General features: G+C 34.4%; 4 protein-coding genes across 10 annotated transcripts; 2 read left to right on the top strand and 2 right to left on the bottom strand.

The window, feature by feature from the left end:
* The first annotated feature begins 273 nt into the window (after positions 1 to 273).
* Positions 274 to 3,536, top strand: LOC128894988 (uncharacterized). Of its 3 annotated transcripts, none has more exons than XM_054157146.1 (6): positions 274 to 511; positions 1,362 to 1,700; positions 1,823 to 2,061; positions 2,136 to 2,330; positions 2,477 to 2,752; positions 2,827 to 3,536. In XM_054157146.1, exons 2-6 carry the CDS (start codon positions 1,553 to 1,555, stop codon positions 3,514 to 3,516), a joined length of 1,548 nt encoding a protein of 515 aa, XP_054013121.1. In that variant the 5' UTR covers positions 274 to 511; positions 1,362 to 1,552; the 3' UTR covers positions 3,517 to 3,536. The 3 variants fall into 3 exon arrangements, with proteins under 3 accessions (XP_054013121.1, XP_054013119.1, XP_054013120.1); XM_054157144.1 differs by having other exon boundaries at positions 1,362 to 1,718; positions 1,820 to 2,061; XM_054157145.1 differs by having other exon boundaries at positions 275 to 511; positions 1,820 to 2,061.
* Positions 3,537 to 7,243: 3,707 nt separating this feature from the next.
* Positions 7,244 to 9,509, bottom strand: LOC128894987 (putative uncharacterized protein DDB_G0282129). Its single transcript, XM_054157143.1, has 8 exons — positions 9,177 to 9,509; positions 8,760 to 9,074; positions 8,572 to 8,677; positions 8,179 to 8,473; positions 7,976 to 8,100; positions 7,582 to 7,895; positions 7,468 to 7,496; positions 7,244 to 7,395 (listed from the first exon to the last, which is right to left on the bottom strand). Exons 1-8 carry the CDS (start codon positions 9,507 to 9,509, stop codon positions 7,245 to 7,247), a joined length of 1,668 nt encoding a protein of 555 aa, XP_054013118.1. The 3' UTR covers position 7,244.
* Positions 9,510 to 10,930: 1,421 nt separating this feature from the next.
* On the top strand, positions 10,931 to 13,460 carry LOC128894986 (uncharacterized). 2 transcript variants are annotated; one of them, XM_054157140.1, is made up of 3 exons: positions 10,931 to 11,057; positions 11,189 to 12,951; positions 13,235 to 13,460. In XM_054157140.1, the coding sequence occupies exons 1-3, from the start codon at positions 10,946 to 10,948 to the stop codon at positions 13,328 to 13,330; spliced, it is 1,971 nt and encodes a 656-aa protein (XP_054013115.1). In that variant the 5' UTR covers positions 10,931 to 10,945; the 3' UTR covers positions 13,331 to 13,460. The 2 variants fall into 2 exon arrangements, with proteins under 2 accessions (XP_054013115.1, XP_054013117.1); XM_054157142.1 differs by having other exon boundaries at positions 13,117 to 13,326.
* LOC128894985 (GPI ethanolamine phosphate transferase 3) lies at positions 13,221 to 18,231 on the bottom strand. 4 transcript variants are annotated; one of them, XR_008461653.1, is made up of 5 exons: positions 15,162 to 18,224; positions 14,903 to 15,073; positions 14,614 to 14,834; positions 13,731 to 14,370; positions 13,221 to 13,351 (listed from the first exon to the last, which is right to left on the bottom strand). XR_008461653.1 is itself a non-coding variant. In XM_054157138.1 (4 exons), exons 1-4 carry the CDS (start codon positions 17,743 to 17,745, stop codon positions 14,176 to 14,178), a joined length of 3,171 nt encoding a protein of 1,056 aa, XP_054013113.1. In that variant the 5' UTR covers positions 17,746 to 18,224; the 3' UTR covers positions 13,575 to 14,175. The 4 variants fall into 4 exon arrangements, 2 of the variants coding, with proteins under 2 accessions (XP_054013113.1, XP_054013114.1); XR_008461654.1 differs by lacking the exon at positions 13,221 to 13,351 and adding an exon at positions 13,401 to 13,544 and having other exon boundaries at positions 13,741 to 14,370; XM_054157138.1 differs by lacking the exon at positions 13,221 to 13,351 and having other exon boundaries at positions 13,575 to 14,370.
* Positions 18,232 to 18,492: the final 261 nt, after the last annotated feature.

Below are 18,492 nucleotides of genomic sequence, written 5' to 3'. Positions count from 1 at the left end.
GGCGCCACTAACTAAAGGGTTGATAATTATTGCTAGATTAAATAAGTTTTCATTGAAAATGATAAATTTAATATTAAAATTTATATATTGTAGTGTTAGAAAGCAAAGAATCATATTAATTATGCATTTATATGAATAATTGATTAAAATGTTTCTGTGGCGCCATCTTACAGAAACGTCGGAAATTATTTTCGCTAGAAAGTTGGGCGTTTTCCCATCGATGGCGCGATTGGTACTAAAACCCGCTCAATGAGCGGCTTAGCGAGCGGTGATCTTTTTGAATGGACTCGTTGTTGTTAGAAGTCTCGTAGCGATGTAATCGAGGAACGTCGTCGCAAAGATCAGAGAAGTTGTACCATCTATTGTTTCTGGGTCGCCGCGACGAATGTAGTCACGAGCAAAAACAGCAAAAAGGCAATGGCGGCTATTCTTTAGACGGTCACCGAATTTATTATGAAAAATTTTGGAAAAATGTGATCTACGCGTCTTATTCAACGAAAAGAAATTCGAGGTACGTGTCGGTCGGTCCCTTGTGAAATGTGGTTTTGTTTAACGTTGCACTTGGTACATTCCGACGGATGTCACATGCAACCACATGTGGATTTAGAATTAACGGACACTTTATCAGAAAAAATATAAGTAACTATGGATTACGGTTTTATTTATTTTCACGTGTGTTTTATGCAATTGGTATCGTATGTACAATTGACAGCTTGGTGAAAAATCTTCTCATTAATTTTGCTTCAGTTGTATTCAATTTTTTTTCCTGATCGAACAATGATATGTTACGTGTATAATTACTTACAGTTCGTTTATCATTTATATTTATAATAATACTCCAATTTAGTTTATTATACATTCGTGTACGCATATTTATTTTAAATTAATAGCGTAGCTAAGAATGAATGTTTCTAGGCATACATCACGAAATTTATGTTAGACCGGAAAAATTCTTTCACCGTTCTCAAAACACAATTGATATTTACAAATGTATATTATACACGTATGGAGTAGGTTAAATATGCACTTCGTGATTATTTATACGCACCAATTTATATTTTCTGTAATTTCTCAAGTTCATGCGTTTATGTTATCGTTAATATGTTAAATTATAATTTTTATTTATTTTAAGCAACAGTTTTATTTTTAGTTTAACCAAGTTTACTTTTATTTATCACTTTGTTGTTATGTTATTATGCAAAATAAATTAATTTTATTTACAACTGTATTCGTTTGTTTATTTAATTTAAACATTTATTCCCTATTCTTATGTACGCATGCCATAGCATCGAAGAACCTACAATTGTATGCAATTCTTTGCGTCGTATTGTTGTTAGACAACATTAAATTGATTCCTGTAGGTGTGGTGCGAAGGTGGAGGGGTGGTATTGGCTGCAGGAACAGAATGGCACACAGTATGTGCACACAATGGCTAACAAACAAATGGAGCAACTATTAAGTTCGATGAGTAATGAATGGTGGTTAATAGTGGAGCAAATAGAGAAGATTGTCGGCAGGCAGGAAGGAGTAAACAATCGAGTGTGCCTAAGTAATGAACGAGACTCGGCATCATCTTCACTCGGTCTCGGACTTATATGCAGCCGACGAGATAGAGGTGCTTCTCTTAGAGGAGATTCGTGACCTGGAATTACCACCCTCTGCGTATTCTAGACCTGAGGATATTCAAGACTTTGAAATCGGTACGATAACAATGAAAAGTAAATGATAGTTAATAGATTTTGATTTGTTGCTAATAACAGTTGTCGAAAACGTTTTAAAGCGATATGAATGTGTACATTGTTCGATATTGTATTAATAGCAGGCAGTAGGACAGGGGGGCAAATTAGCTCCCAACCTTTGGAGCTGGATTCACCAGGGGTCCATTCGACAGTCCATTCATGGGACTCGCATGCTAATTATCATGGTCAATACGACTATGGCGATCACCATGGCTCTTCCTCTAATCCTTTGGCTTGGCCAAGAGCAAGCCACTTGGTTCTTTATTGCGACATACAGGGACACTTTAAAACAGCTATCGGTGTTGTTAGACTCTTACTACTTGTAAGTAACATTGCAGTTAACGATTCGTCGTTTATCGATCTCTAGAATAATATTAAAGTAAATTGTTTGCGTAGATATCATCTGCAGCGTGTTTGGCAACGTTATGCAGCTCCGGCACTGCCAAGGTCAGCTTATTTATGTTGCCTTTAGTCGGACGGCTGCGTTTCATGATCTTTGTAGCAGTTTTCTGTTTTTTGGTCACTGCGTTGCTCCTCTTCCTTGATATTTCGCACGTTGTCTATGTTTTCCCTCTCAATTGGGCTAAATTGGTGAGTAGCTGATAATATGCATAATATATATTTTATTTTTTTTTGCAATGTTAATACCGTACAACTAAACGTATACATTTTTTAATTGGTATTATTAGCTATCTCGTATCTTGACTGATGTATCTGATAGAATCCACCTCTTATAGAATGCTTGGGTATTCACTGGTATAGGCTTATCTTATGCCTTGAGTAGTGCGTTATTGGCATGCTCTATATGGGAATACCACAGTGGAGGCTGGGTGCCAAAACGCACTCGTTCTCAGTTATCTGCTGCGGCAGCACTCGGTCTGTCATGTGCTATTTTAGCATTCTTACTTTCATGGATACACGGTCGCAGCGGCTCTAGTTGTAGGAGTCCGGATAGTCGTAATCATACACCAACGCAACTTTACAAACCTGTTGATAATTCTTCCTCTTCTGGAGTAAGTAGTTTCAATTATCCTCAATTGCTTATAAATAGATTTGGAATCGTTGCTAACAATTTGCATTATGACAGGTAACTCTGAAAGAACGTAGCCCTAAGAGGCCTACTTCGTGGGTGGTGAAAAATCAACAGTCAAAGAAACAAAATGCGGATAGTGATACAAATACGAATAACGGTCATCACGACAATGATAATCACGCAAAATATAAACAAGGTGTTAATAGGAAAGATCATTGGGCTTCTGCGAGGCAACATTTTTTACCTTCCGAGGAGAATACAGAAGATAATCAAAGGGACGATGTTGACATTGAAAGGAGAAGAAGAAGGCGAAGAAGAGATGGTGATACTAGTTCGACGGGCGATGGGAACTTAATAAGTACCAAAACTGATAGTGGTCATATTACGGACGATAATAAAACTAGACGGGTACCGCGAAAATTACCTCTGCAATCGGTGGAGCAATCTAGGCCTTGGCCTGGCGCCGAGCATAGAGGCAGTGGTTCTATGCAAGTTAGGAATAAAAGTTCGCAAATGCCAGTTTACGGTAACGTACAGGGCTATTGCGGCATAAATGAATCTAGTTCGATGCAAGTGACACAAAATGGTTTCCACTGGGAGATGGAATGCACGTCCACTAACAGCATTGAAAAAGCGGAAACAACCATGGCTCGTACAGCCATGTGGTCTGGACAATGGCAACCACCACCCGACGACGTTCAACCTTGTTCTAGCAAAACTATCGATCCTTACGACTTTGCCTGACTGAATTTGAAACTGTGCGTATACATCTTAGAAAATATTGGACTCATCGCAGCGGACAACCTTTGGGAACAGTTATATAATATAGAAGCTTTCCTGGCAACAATAGTTTTGCAATATCACACTGAATATTTTTTCTCTTTTTACGTTAGAATGGAGAACATCTTGTTCTCCAAATGAGAACTATTAGGCCGAACTATTGATCGAGTGAATTATTATGTTTTCGTATCGTTCTAATAACAATAAAATCACATTTATTTCATTATTTTACGTCCCGAGCAAAACTAGAAATTATCGATTTATTTCGCATTTGAAGTTGCACCGACGTCAAAGTAATGCACAATAAGTATGGAAAACTATCTGTGTCCCTGTTCTATCATCTTGTATGTATATGATCTTGTCCACGTGCATAAAACTGAATGAAATTTGAAATTAAATCATTGAACGATTACTCAACGCATAGAGAGTACATGTAATGATCGAGTTTGCGGAACAAAATCGTCATGTCCAAACATTTAGGAATTCTGTATAAAGTTATTGCTGCCTTGTATATTATGCTGCCAAAAAGATGATTTCTCCTTAGTTGTTTGGGTCCTGACGGTTTGCACGGTGAAACCAGACTGCCCGACTTCGACGTACGGACGACATTGTCTCATTCCAATTACTATATACAAAATAATATATCTAAGTAAGTTTTAATGGGGTTGTTTGTAAGCGTAAGACCACTAGCACGTAAACATTGAAATATTTGTTTACCAAAGATTCTTAACGACAACATCAGCATTACGTTGCTCAGATTATTACTCTTTACTCTTGTTGCACAGAGATGGACCTAGAAATGAATTTCACAAATTTAAAATATGGTCATTAACATTATTTCTCATAATTCGCACTAATAAAGCATTTTTGAAACTAGAGATACACAATGTTTAATTAGTTTTTTTTTATGCATTAATAATTAAGTTTTAAATGTACATTCGATCGAATAGTTTAGGGAAAGTCCATCTCTATTTTTGTAAAAGATATATGCACCATTTTCAAATTATCGTATGTAATTTCAAGGTGATTAGACAGGGAATATTAGATATAACAGTGGCGTTGCATTACTTCTTTACTTTCAACGGAAACTTTTAGTCTGTTTTTACTCTAATACTTTTAGACGACATTGTCTCTTTCCTGATCCATCAAATTGAAAAACAAAGTAATTTTTAGTACATACATATCGTGTTAGAGGTACTGCAACTCATCTTGAAAACTATGGAAAGATTGTGTTTATCCGACCAATCGGTCCTTACGAGTCTTTTCTATCGTATAACTGACATACAGTGTCAGAGTGGATTACATTGGGACCTCTTGTTTTTTTCAGTTGATTACATTAATAATAAGATACCACTATAATCACACGAATGTGAAGAAGTTAACTATTCTTGATTAGGATCATAAGTAACAGCTACTTTGTCTTTTGATACGATATTAGACACACACACCGGACATTTAATTACAAGTTGGCGTGTGTAACGCGTTAGTTGTCTAATTAATTAATTAGCGTAAGGAAAAAGTGCGTGTTCATATAGGATCGTATAAAAAAAAAGAAGAAGAATATATATATTATAGTAGCTTCGTTGTGGCAAATATTGGTGAGGTCGTAATTTTGTTCACCTGAACACAACGAAGAAATAAATGTAATTTTTCTTGTACATGGTATATGCTGTACACCAGCAAAATGTTTGAAAGTGCGAATAGATTTCGTAAGAGTGTTGGATGGAAATGTTATACAGTGTAAGATATTTAGCTTGCGAGTTTAACCAAAATGATAAAAATATGTATGGACACTGCCAGAAGAAATATAACGCTCTTTGAGTGTCATGTATATCGAATGACTTTATTACTTTTCAATAACTTAGTATCTCAAGCTTTACCTCACTACGATCTGCAATACCTCATGGTAAATGAATTGTTAAACTTACATATTTAGTATACGAATTTGCAACATTTGTTAATGTGTTCCTGTATCATTTTTAACTTGAAAACGCTTTAAATTACAGCACAAATATTGACAAAAATTCGAAATTAAGTTTAAAATTAAAAAATTTGGAGAAATTCAAAATTCAGTCAAATTTGAATTGATCAATTTAACGCACAAAACAGTAGTCGCTATTATTATTTCCATTTCTTCATCGGACAGACATTCATCTTCGTTAATTACTTAAGTTTATTTAGAATGTAATTTAATTTGTTATCAAACTTAAATAACATTTTTGTATTTGTATTAAAATATTTAAATCTTTCCAATGAATACATTACCGTTTCTTTTTATAATTTGAACTTTACGTAGAATATATTATTTATTTGTAAGATACTAGTTTTTAATACAAATAATTTTATTATTATTTACCGAAGAACTAATCGTTTGCGGTATCAGAAATTTATTTCATGATGGACATAGCGCGTACCACTGTATTCAAACAATATGAATAATCTTTGAAGCGGTGTAATTAAATGTATAATCTAAAGAAGCCCCGCTTATGCGCATCTATCTTGTTCGTTAATCATTGCATTGCTGAATAATGACAATCTAAACGAGATATATAAGGTACGCGATGCGAAAATCCTTTGGCCTAACTTTTTGTTAATCGGATAATAATAACAAGGAATGTAAGAATCCTTACAACAAAATATTGGTGGTATGGATCCTTTGGATGTGTTCCAATTCCTAAATAGATATTGATAATGAAATATTGAGAGCATCACTGGTACACAAATACGTTTTTGTGTCTTAGAATGATGTTGTCAATATTAATAATAGCAAATATTAAATATAACGATGTTTCTATCTTAGGCCCGTTATGAGGGTACCATATTGAATGTGTTTTGGGTTGAGAATAAATTATTGTGTGTTGATAAATGTGGTTCGATAAATTACCAAAATTACGTACTCTTTATTCTTTTAACGTGTTGGTAATTTGTCGTGCTTCAGAGCGATTGTTCTGGACAATAACGATCAATGATCCATATAACACCTAAGTTAGCAATTGTCGTTTATTCTTTTAAGTCATTTTGTACACTTAGGGATAAATGATAAACGACTTTTGTATAGAATAGACTGTACAAAGTCGAGAGTGCGTATGACGTTATATGTTAATTATGAATATACCACAAAATGTTAGCAATTAGAAGCAACTTTGTTCTATGTTAATCGAAGAACACGTGTACATTTGTTAGTTAATATGTTGTAAGTATTAAGGTTCGATTGGCGCCGGTAAGAATATCCTGCGTATATACAATTAGAAAAGAAATTGTCACGCAATCGTCCGAAATACAAACGAAATTATTAAAAAAACATTCGCGATTAATATAACATAACACTCACAATTATTATCTTTTACCAGTGCCAGAAGACACGATAGCAAAAACTAAGCGAAAGCAAAACACAACATTGATACGTTACACGTACCAATGTTACGATTAAGTGTCGAGACTGGTGCAAGATAAATAGTAGAATGACAAATTTTACCTGATATGTATTTTCCTAATTCAATTGCCATCACCCACATTCTTTGAGAAACTTCTATTATTTGGTAAATTCATTTTTAACAAATGCTATTATGATTTGCATTTTTTATAGTTATCGATACGATCGATATGCATGCGTAAATATTGTATTTGTTTATAGATGAACATATTTCGAACTTCAAAGAACCGAAAACTTCGCAAAGGTTAGTGAAAATCCTTTAATCGTTTATATTAATGTTTTCTATCTCTTTCAATTTTCCAACTATGTCCTCTAGTTTTTTACGTTGTACACATTGCTTCATTTCCTTACTTTTATCTTGCGCGAAACACTGAATATCCACTGTTTTTACATAATGTAGTATAGAATTCCTTTTGACAAAAGGATAAAAGAATAACAAAATATACAACATCGTCAAAAAAAAATACACCTAAAAAACTTACTCTTTGTTCCTTGAATGGTGAAACAGGGACTAAAGAAAGAGAGAGATCGCGATTAAAATAATGAAAGAAATAGTTAGGAATATTTATATATTCGGGTAATATTCAGCATCTCACTTGTTGTGGGTATCTTAATTGTCTCATTGTTGGATGTCTCCAATCATTATATCTCACCCAGGTGTACGGAGTGTTATGTATGTTTGATAATTTTGATTGAGCCATAGTACGCACTGCAAATTGTGGGTTTACAGTTAATTGTTCATGTTGTTGCAACAACTGCTGCTGCTGCTGCTGCTGCTGCTGCTGCTGTTGCTGCTGTTGCTGCTGCTGCTGCTGCTGATGATGATGATGATACGAGCGATTTGAATAATACGGATCGTATTTAGTGGAATTTTCCACAGATGATATTGCCAAGGAATTTGCCACTGCCACTATAAAAAAAAAAAATATATATATATACAACATCATATTTCAACGAAAATTTAAAGAAATTATATAAGTCCTCGTAAACCTTTAGCTTGTTGAATATTCAGTAGCGTATCGTAGTAACGTTTCTTAAATGTAGCTAATTCTGTAACAGATGCAGTTTGTTGTAAAATATTCACATTATTTCGTTCTGTTTGCTTCGCTGGAGATCTGAAAGTAAATAATTGTTTTAAGTAAATTGTTAATCATTGAATATATATTAAATTTATGCGATAACTTTGGTGGTACTTGTATGGTAAATTTTCCGTATTGTCCTTTCTCTCACATCCCACTGTTTGCGTAATATTTAAACTCTTCTGAAGCATTTGCAATTGAGCTGGTTTTGGATATATATTTGACAATCCTGACGTTTTTTTTCCATTTAATTTCTTTATATCGTTTGATGCATTAGTATCATTTGAATTATTAGTGTTATCGCTTATCGAAGAATCTAATAGATTTTTATTTTCTAGGTCTTTCAGAGTTACAAATTTCCAAAGTTTGGATGCAGCAGAAACTGTTTGCAGTGAATTTGTTTGAGGGACTATTGGAAATATTATATTTAACATTATATTAAAAAAAAAGTAACAATCAACAAATTACATAAATATAATTATACAAATATAAATTCAATTTCATTACCAATCAAAGTTTCTTCTTCTGCACGTTTTAACAAATTTTGCAAGCTAGTTTTAAGTCTCTTATCTACTATAAAAGTGTCCATTGTAAAATTATTTTCCGTCGACAACTAAAATATTATTAAAAGAGTATAGATATACAGCAAATTATCAAAAGAATTAGTATAAATATAAATATTGTTTCTTTTTTACCTGATTATTCATTGTTTTATTAATTTTTTCATTCCAACATACAACATCCATTTTGTATATATCTTCTTGAATTGCTTGTTGTTCAGGTTCCAATGCTAACTTAAAACATTTCTGTGTTTCCATATTGGTAATTTTATTTTCGTTTAGATTACAGTTGTACTTTTTAAAATCTTGTGAAACTTCGCAACAGTTTATTCCTGAGTTTGAAAAGGATGTACCAATATTTATTACTTCCAAATTTGAAATTTCAGTTTTATTTTGTTTATTTGAAATTATTCCAGTTTTACATAATTTCTTTTTGCAACATGTACTTTCCTGTAATATCATTTTCATATTTCAGTTCGAAGAACATCAAACTAAAATAACCAATGATTGTTAATACTACTCAAATATTATTAACAATTAATTTTTGCAAACCTGGTGTGGGATATGTGACATGTTAGCTACATTCCAATGCTTATGATTATTGACTTTATTAATGGGTAATTGAATACATTTATTGTCCATTGACTTGAGGCAACTTTTTTGACAAGTAGGTGTAGTAACTTGGTAAGTATTATTTTTATATATAGGATGAGGTGTATGAATCCATTTAAATTGTAAGTTTGGCTGATATTTTGGTGATTCTTCTTGTTTGTTAGTTTGCAATGCAACATTTTGTCTAAGATTGATACATGGTTCTATGCATGGAATATTGGAATCTAATGTATCGTATACATAATTCACATTCCTTATGTGACTATGAATCATAGAAATTTCATTAGGAGGAAAACCTCGAAATACTTCCGGTACCGAAGGTACAAACTGTACAAATGAAAATGACAGTTTAGATATTAAAATTAAATTAATAAATTGATAGAAATGTCGAATCGTGGTGTGAATGAACTTTTACATTTTCATCTAGTTCAACATTTTGAGAAGATGCATCAATCAAAACATTCTGATTTAAATGAATCTTCGGTTTCTCAGTTGAAACTTCTGCACCATGCTTGTATTCAGGAACGACAGTAATTCTTTAAAAATATAAAAATGTTGTTACGCGTTGATAATGTATAAAGGAAGAATTTAATAAAACTCGTACTTTTGGCATGTGGTCATGCTATCAGCTGTTCTAATTAAACCAGTAATTTTATACATTATATCTCTAATTGCTTCGTTTGAAGCACAATTTGGCAATGGTACCATAGAAATGATCTGTTGCTGAGTGTTATTATCGAAATTCTCAGATAAAACAAGAAGAGTTTTTAACACATGTTCGTATGCAGCTATACCATCATTGGGATGATACATACTGAATAATCTATTTATCGCATGAATAATATTTGTGCTCTTTGAACATTGTCGTAAAACAGTCCTTGGTAATGGGAAGTTTCCAAATACAGAAGTAGCATTTGTCATGATGTCCTTATTTTCCATAGCAACTAAAATAGCAAAGTTATAAGAAATGACTTTATTTTTTTAATCTATACAAATTCAGAATAAATTTGAATAAAAGATATTCAGTAGATTGATTGATTTCATTAAAGAAAATGTTGAGTAAATTTTATGTGTATTACTTTTATCGTGGATAGTTATTAAAATAATAAAGTAGTATTGTAATTTTCAATAACGTATTTTAAATATATTGTTACTTACTGTCATTAGACTTCCTTATTTCCATTTAGATATGAACGATAAGCACGAACGTATGTTTGCAAATACAATTAATTGGTAATTGCCAAATAATGAAAACAGCTGCTACAGTGTATTATTATCGACAAACGAATAACGCGTTTCTCGCAGGTTCGTTTGCAAGTCGATTGCAATCGGATTACAAGGTGGATCATGAAATCGTTCCACTTTCATATTCAGAAGATAAGAAATAATGCAATGATTTTTCCACCAATGAAAATATGAATAACAAAAAAAGTTCAAATACATACATTTAATATGGATAATAATGTTTGAATTAAGCCATTGTAATGTTAAGGTACAATTGGCAGAATGAGAAGGAAATTGCTTTCCTAAGCAATACAATGAAAGCATATTGGCTAATTATAAAACACAAGTGCACCTTCTGTATACGATGGATTATTTAAATGAGAGGATGAGCCCTACACCAATAGTCTTAAAAGATTTGCAAGTATTATTGTCTGGCCATTGCTATAAAAGCAAGAACAGAATGCAGACCGATAACTTAGTGCAAGATGTTTCTTTCAAAAGGTCTCACATTTTTTACGTGTTTAATAGTTTTAACAACTAGTGCAGTTGGTAAAATCCCCCCCGGAGCACCATGGGCAAAGTTTGCTTCCAAACCTGGTAATATAAAATATATAATTTTTTAAATATTTTGTATGATTTTTTTTTCTCTCTGTAATAAATATACGAGGAAATAATGTAAATGTATATAATATATGTATATATTTATTGTATACAAAATTTACTTTTAGTTTACTCAAGAGCTATTGTACCACCATTATCAGGAATGAACACCATAACAGTGCCATATATACCAAAATCGCCGCTGTTTCCAAAATTTGTTGATCCCAAAATTATGATTTCGAAGAAGACAGATTTATTATCCAATTTATTTGGAGGTGTGGGGCCATTTGGGCCATATTCATACCCATACCCGTACCCATATCCGATGGGTTTCAGACCATTTATGCCATACGTTGCAAGTGGATTACCTTTGTACAATGCTGCTGATGAAATACAGTCGGTAAACAGTGTAGGTACAAGTAATAAAGAAGATGGTAGCGCTTCATACAAACGTGGAATCTTTGGACCCTTCAGTTCAAAGCCTTTTGGTTCTATGAGTCCTAAGTTTGGTCCTCTATCACCATTTTCCGAGTTGAATACTGTACCTGACTATACTATGAAAGGTGGTCTTTCTCGTAAAAGGAGAAGTACAGATGAATCATCCATAACAAAGCTTCGATCGATCATGGATGGTGGTAAGCCAGAAACAAAGAGTTTGGGACCACCACCTCCTTACCCTACTCTTGCTCCAATTTCTGAAGAGTCAGAGGATGAGACTAGTCTATTTCTAAAAAAATTTGGCGGTGCTACTGCACCTAAACAATACATGCCAGGGATGTTTTCACCGTTTGGATCAATGGTGGATCCATCCATGTTCATTGCAAAGAAATCTGCTTTCTTGGATACCTTGTTTAAAAACCTTGCTACTAGTACACCACTGCCAACATCAACGGAAGTCTCAACAACGAAAAGCACCATTGTACCACCTGATTTTTGGTTTCCATCGTCAATGATTCCAAGCCCGATCGAGTACGATGAAAAGGTAGAAAATTTTTTGGATAAATTATTTGAGACTTTAAAGTTGAACAAAACCATGCTCGCGAAGGAAAGTCCAAGTACGAAGAGTGACTTTGCGAGATCTATCGAATCTGACGAGGACGCTACAGAAGCAAAAATTGTAAGATCCATTGATGATCTATCATCAATTAACGCTGCTAAAGATACAATTGTTAATAGCATACTGTCTGAGTTGGGCGGTTTGAAGAGTAATATGGTGACAACAATGAACGATTTAGTTGCGTATCAAAAAGCTACATCACCAATGTCACCAAAGAAGTCTTTCAAACCCTTTGGACCGGGTATGTGGCCAAAATCCCCTGTCGATGGAATGCTCCCTTTCCAACAAAAAATGGCTATTCTGAGCCAAGTATTCGATATGTTGTCGGATTTGCAGAGAAATATTACTCTGGCAGTTCAAAGTGCAGTGAACGCTAAAATGGCGTCTGCTAATGTTTTCACAGGAGCAATGGGTGCTAATTATCCATCGATGAATAACGATATTCTTTCCACTACTAGTAATATACCCATCGATATGAGTTTTCTAGATGCTATCAAGAGTAAGTTGGGCACATTCGATTACGAAATGCCAGCTTCCTATGGATCGGGTTCTGGTAAATTTGGACCGAAGATGACTCGAACGATGGAAAAGGCTCCAGGATCGTTTTGGGTATCTTATCCTGGTGATGCGGATGCTGCGGAAAAACGACAAATTGACAGTGACACCGAGCTATTAATAAAGGAAGAAAGTAACTCCAGTCCAAAGCAAGAACCGCGTGGAGTTCAAATGCAAATGCATCAGGGATATCAGAGTTTGCCGCCTGGTTCCGTAGAGTCCGTACAGGCAGGAGGAGGTTCTACACCTGGCCACCAAGGCGGAGGAATTAAATTATTTGTAAGTTTTTAGATAAAAAAGAATGATATTAATGAAAAATATCGCAAAACTCGAAAATTATAGCTTACACATTTAAAGATAAACTTAATATTTGGTACAAATATGATAGAACAAATGAAGACAACAAGGGGTCTTATGCAACATGATAGCTTCATTTGTTTTCAGATACAAATGCCGGTATTGCCTAATATGCAAGTGCCAGGCTTTCAAAATAATTATTACAAAAACTAGGTATGTGCGATTTATATACCATGAATACCGCGAACATGTTCGTTTGTCACAGGATAACAGCGATTACGAGGATAGTAACAAATGGGCGGACTGGATGGAGTACCTGAGAAACAACCATCAAGGACATAGGCATCACAATCATCATTAGGCTACCGATTCAGCAGGAATACTTCCACCACTTGTAATTACAAACTTTTGCCTTTAAAATGATCACATTCGCATACAATACATAAAGTGTACGCTTGATAATTTCGTTCAATAAAGTGTTTTGCAAAATACATAGACAACACAAAACCATATGTCAACGAAAGGCACGAACTTTACGAATTTTACTATTTTTTAGTGCATAAGAAGAAAGATACCTGAAAGATATATATATATATATATATATATAAGATATATATAAGACTAGATTTATTAGATTTTCTATTAGACTTATAATACATACTATAATACAGTTTCATATGCGACAAATGAAAAGGTAACGCACGCTACGACATTTATTTATCCGAATTTACTTAACGATAACGAATATTAAACGGTAAAACTAATACGTACATCGGTCAAGCAGATACCAGCGCACATGGACGCAATCCTGCATCAAGTGCGTTGCTTTGTTCCTCTGTAATCAGCAATGCATTGCACGCAGGGTAGCGTTAGTGTGTTAGGAAGCACCAGAATTAATATTATAGCTTGGTCTTTAACGAACCAAAGGAAAACAATGTTTCATACTCGCGTACTAAGATCTTCGGCGTAACTTCTGTAGTAAATACGTTTAACTGTCTCTTATATAAAGTCATATAAAATTCTGGAAACATTGGCAGTATCGGTGATTGTTGACGTTGAATATCTATTTGTTTGTTCTTCGATAAAAACACGTTTCTAATGTTACGAGTAACGAGCCACCGCACACATTCTTATATTAAAGTTACGTTTGAAAACATTGGTACTTTACTAGTTAACTGTATTATACACCATCGAAAGTGATCACTATCATCTGCCTTTCGTCACTCTGGATATAAGGTGTTCCATTTGTTGATCGATTCTGAACACCATATAAAAGGACGCTAGGACGCTGCTTAACGTTACTAACAGTCCCAAGCCTTCGAATATTAACTTTGGCGCGAAGATCTTCCAAACCATTAAATGCCGACAGTGAATCGTCGCGGCAAGCATGCTGCCGAAAGTCTATAACGTATATCAAGTTTGAAAAGAAAAATATTTTAATTTTAATCAATTTTACACTTTAAATCAGCGATTTCCAAATTTTTTAGATGTTACTCCACTAAAAAAGAAAAGCTTTGGAAAACACTGCATCTTAATGGTATTCTTTCTAGTATCTCCTTGATAGTATTTTTAGCGTTTACGATTTTATACTTTTCAAAATATGTAACTAATTACTTTGAAATATTAAAAATGATAATAACTTACTCTAATTCCGTGAAGAAGTGTATACTTTCCTGCGACCGAGAAAATTGCAGTATGAAATACAGAGTCTTGTTCAAACAGAAGTAGTTCTCCTCTTTTCATGTCGTTTTCCAAAAATTTTACTTTAACTAACTTTGGAAATACAAGGTACAAAGTAAATGGTACGATCACCAATAATGGTAACGTTGCACCTAATATAATGTGCGATCCAAACGTGTTTATCCCTGTCGTTAAGAGAAGTTATACATCGGATACATTAATGTAACATTAATATAATTATAATCACGCATACCTATTAGGATTGCTGGTAGGAAGCTTCCATAGAAATGTCCACCTGTGCCTACAAAAGCAGCATCCCAATGAATAGTAGGAAAAGTTGGTTGATGCCCGGTTCCATAAAAGAAATATTCGGCTATCAAAAACCAACATATCAAGGCAGGCGTAGATACTTCTACAAGCTCTGCTGTTTTGGAAATAATAGTATTGAAAGTACATTATACGATACAGATTACAAATTATCCGTGTATTAATCACTTATTAAAGATACTTACATATACTGTTAGCATTCTTGTATCGTTCTATCGCAGATACGCCCAAAACAGAGGCACAAGATATAAACATCAAGAAAGTACTAGGCGATAAAATATCCCCTAATAATAAAGAATATAACAGCATAAGAAATACGCTCAACGAGATAAATGCAGCACTATAAGCAGTGCCCAAGCCGTAAACAACTGGTGTTTCATCTGTGTCTATTTTCTTACGATAAATCGACTCCTTTATTTTCTCAAATAATCGGGGTACAATATTCTCGTCATTGTATATATTAATCGATTCTTTCTTCTTTGGCAGTAGAAATATACTGAGCGGACGGTAGTAAAGAACAAAAATTGCAAACACACACAACGCATACACTATGTTGGGCAATGTACTTACTTGCCAAGACAATGCGAATTTTATTTTGACAAATTTAGGTAACCGCTGAAGGACCCAATAACAACCCATGCAAACACCAATTACGACAGGACAATATTGTCCTACCAGAACACCAGGAGAAAAACCGGTAAGATTCCCACAATTTTGTAACCACAGTCTTACTATCGTAATGTATAATGCAAGTACAATCAAGGTGATGGCAAGTAAAACACGTTCTATATTGTTTGTTGTTATAGAACCTGCTTTTCCAGTTACAAAGAGAGAACACACGCGTTGTTCCTGCTCCTCTCGACAACGCCAAAAATAATGAGACAGTCTTATAGAAATGCATGCTATTAAACCGATGACAATTATAATTGCCTTTAAATTTGACTTTGTTGGCGATTTAAAGAATGGCTTTGCTTTCCTATCCGAAATTTCGTTAGAATTTTCTTTTCTTATATTAAATGTAAGTAACCAAACAAGAGTAACAAGTAGAAAGGATAGTACATTATCTTCCTCGACAATGTAACTGTTAGAGAAAAGACTGCATACCGTTAAAAGGAGTATCACTCTAGCAATGTAAATCAATTTCCTAATCTTACGATAATCGTACCATCTCATCGAAATTACATCCCAATTCTTAGCGATTAATACTACTAATAATATTATGGACACCGCACCGGTAGCAAAGAACGTGGTATTTTTTAGTTCCTCTAAAATATCGAAGAAGAATAAGAAAAAGATTACCAGTGCAGTAATTAAATTTGCTAACACGGAACATTGTAAAAATGCCGATTGAAATATCTTCGACATACGACTTTCCGGAATGCCTGTAATAAAAAGGTAATAGAAAAATAATGTGCAAAACATTAAAAGTAGGCCTTTCGACATTAGGCTAGAATCAAATTGAACCCAGACTTTGGAACATGTATCTTTAAGTAGTTTGAAATAGCTGTTACTATCCTGAATGAATAATTCAAATTCTTCGTTGGTATGTACATGCTTTATCCGTTTGAATAGATGATTATATACATTTTCTAAATTCTCGAGTTGGTCTTCAGAAAACAGATAGTTATCCATAGAATACGTGTCTATATATTTTTTTGTTTGTACAATATTTCTCCATACCGAATGCAACGAATACCATAAACCTTGTTCCGAATCTCTAATTCTCGTCAAACTCGGCAGCGAACCGAGTATGACGGATCCTAAGTTGGAAAAAGGTATAGGCGTCCCAAGAATGGATGCCAACGTAGGAACCAGATCGATTTGATTCACGGTATCGCGAGCCAAATCGTGTTTTAGAAGAGGAAGCATAGAATAAACGAACATGGCAGCTTCGACTTCGTTTAAACTATCGCCGCCGTGATCGCCGCTCTCCGTCATTCCATGATCGCCCACAACAAAAAGTACCATATCTTCTTCCAAAGATTCAATGATTTCTTTTATCAGAGTATTGGTATCGTTTAATTTTCTTGTCATTTCAGGATGATTGGCGCCGTGTTTGTGTCCGCAATGATCGATTCCAAGAACATGCGCTATGAGTAGGGACCAATCTCTCTTTTTCATTTCAAAGAATATACGATATCGAACGTCTCTATCGACGGTATCGAGATCCCAAACATTAAAAGACGGCGATGGAAATTGACGTTTGAATTTGCCAGGAAATAAATTTGTCCAAGTATCATCGCCCATGAAAACAATACCTTTGGCAATATTTTGATCGATAATGTTATCTTCGTCTATGCTTTCGGATGCAAAATTTGATCCAACGTCAATGAAAGTAGGTAAAGATCCGGTAGTGAAACCTTTCAACCTTTGCATAGTCGTGGTTGGTGGATCCGCTATGAATTTATACAAACGTGAATTCATAGGTTGATTTTGCAACAGCTCGTGGATTATTGGCAACTTATTGTGGTAATACAATGAGGCAGAACTGTTATCGTTATACCAGTGTACAAAATCATATTTCAAGGCGTCAACGACTAACAACACGACGCGAGTATTCCTTTCGAGACAAGTACTTGCAGCGATTTTGGGATCTTGAAGGAGCTCTTCGATGTTGCATCCACCAGGATTTGTGCAATATTTGCATTCTGCGCGCTCCGATCTGGAAACGCGAGTAAGTAGGAAGCCGCTCGTGAAAATAAGCAAGCCGGCTGCCATTAAATACGATATCCATCCTTGAAATATTAGATAGTTCCATAGTTTGCTCATTTTTCTCAACTAGGACGTTATTCTCTCGTGTCAATTAAAAAGAATGCAACGTTAAAAGAACTTTGAAAGAATCTTAACCTATCTCTTAATGTGAATTTGTTTTTCACCATTGTCACATTGTCGTACGAGCAATTCGATTATACGTTTAATAGTTATCTTGGAAGGACGAATCGTTAGGAGTACAAGATGATTGGCCGGTTATTCATGTTTCACAAAAAAATGTGTAAAATATAACCTTAAATAGGTTGCGATAGGTTGTAAGAATGCAACAATACAATTTCGTTCTTATCTGTATGGCGGTAAATTTTAAGCGTGTACAGTATCGCCACGACGACGTGATTGCGAACATACTTGGTTTTCGTATGTATGATAATGTATTTACTTGTCGCGTAACTATATAAATATAACTCTTAATATATTTTATGGCGATGAAAAATTTCGCCAAACTGTGTCCTCGAATGGTTGTACAAAGACACAATGACTATTATTTAAAACCTTGGATTATTCAATGATAAAATATTTTAGGTTATAGAGAAAGTTGTCGGTTTACCGCTAGATGACGCCACCTCGTTCTAGACTGTGTCGACCTCTTCGAAGAGGTTAAGTAATCGCCAGATGATAATTTAGGAAAGTTAGAGAATAAGTTATCATTTTCGGCAAATTATCGACCATCGATGTAGAATTGATACACTAGAAGAGCCTACGTCCGTAATTTGTTCGTATCTCGTTTGTAGTCGTGAAGAAAGA

This window comes from Hylaeus anthracinus, unplaced genomic scaffold, assembly GCF_026225885.1.
Source record: "Hylaeus anthracinus isolate JK02 unplaced genomic scaffold, UHH_iyHylAnth1.0_haploid 4, whole genome shotgun sequence".
Taxonomy (NCBI): Eukaryota; Metazoa; Arthropoda; class Insecta; order Hymenoptera; family Colletidae; genus Hylaeus; species Hylaeus anthracinus.
The sequence above is the reverse complement of the archived record's forward strand: the minus strand, read 5'-3'. Positions and strand labels throughout refer to the sequence as shown.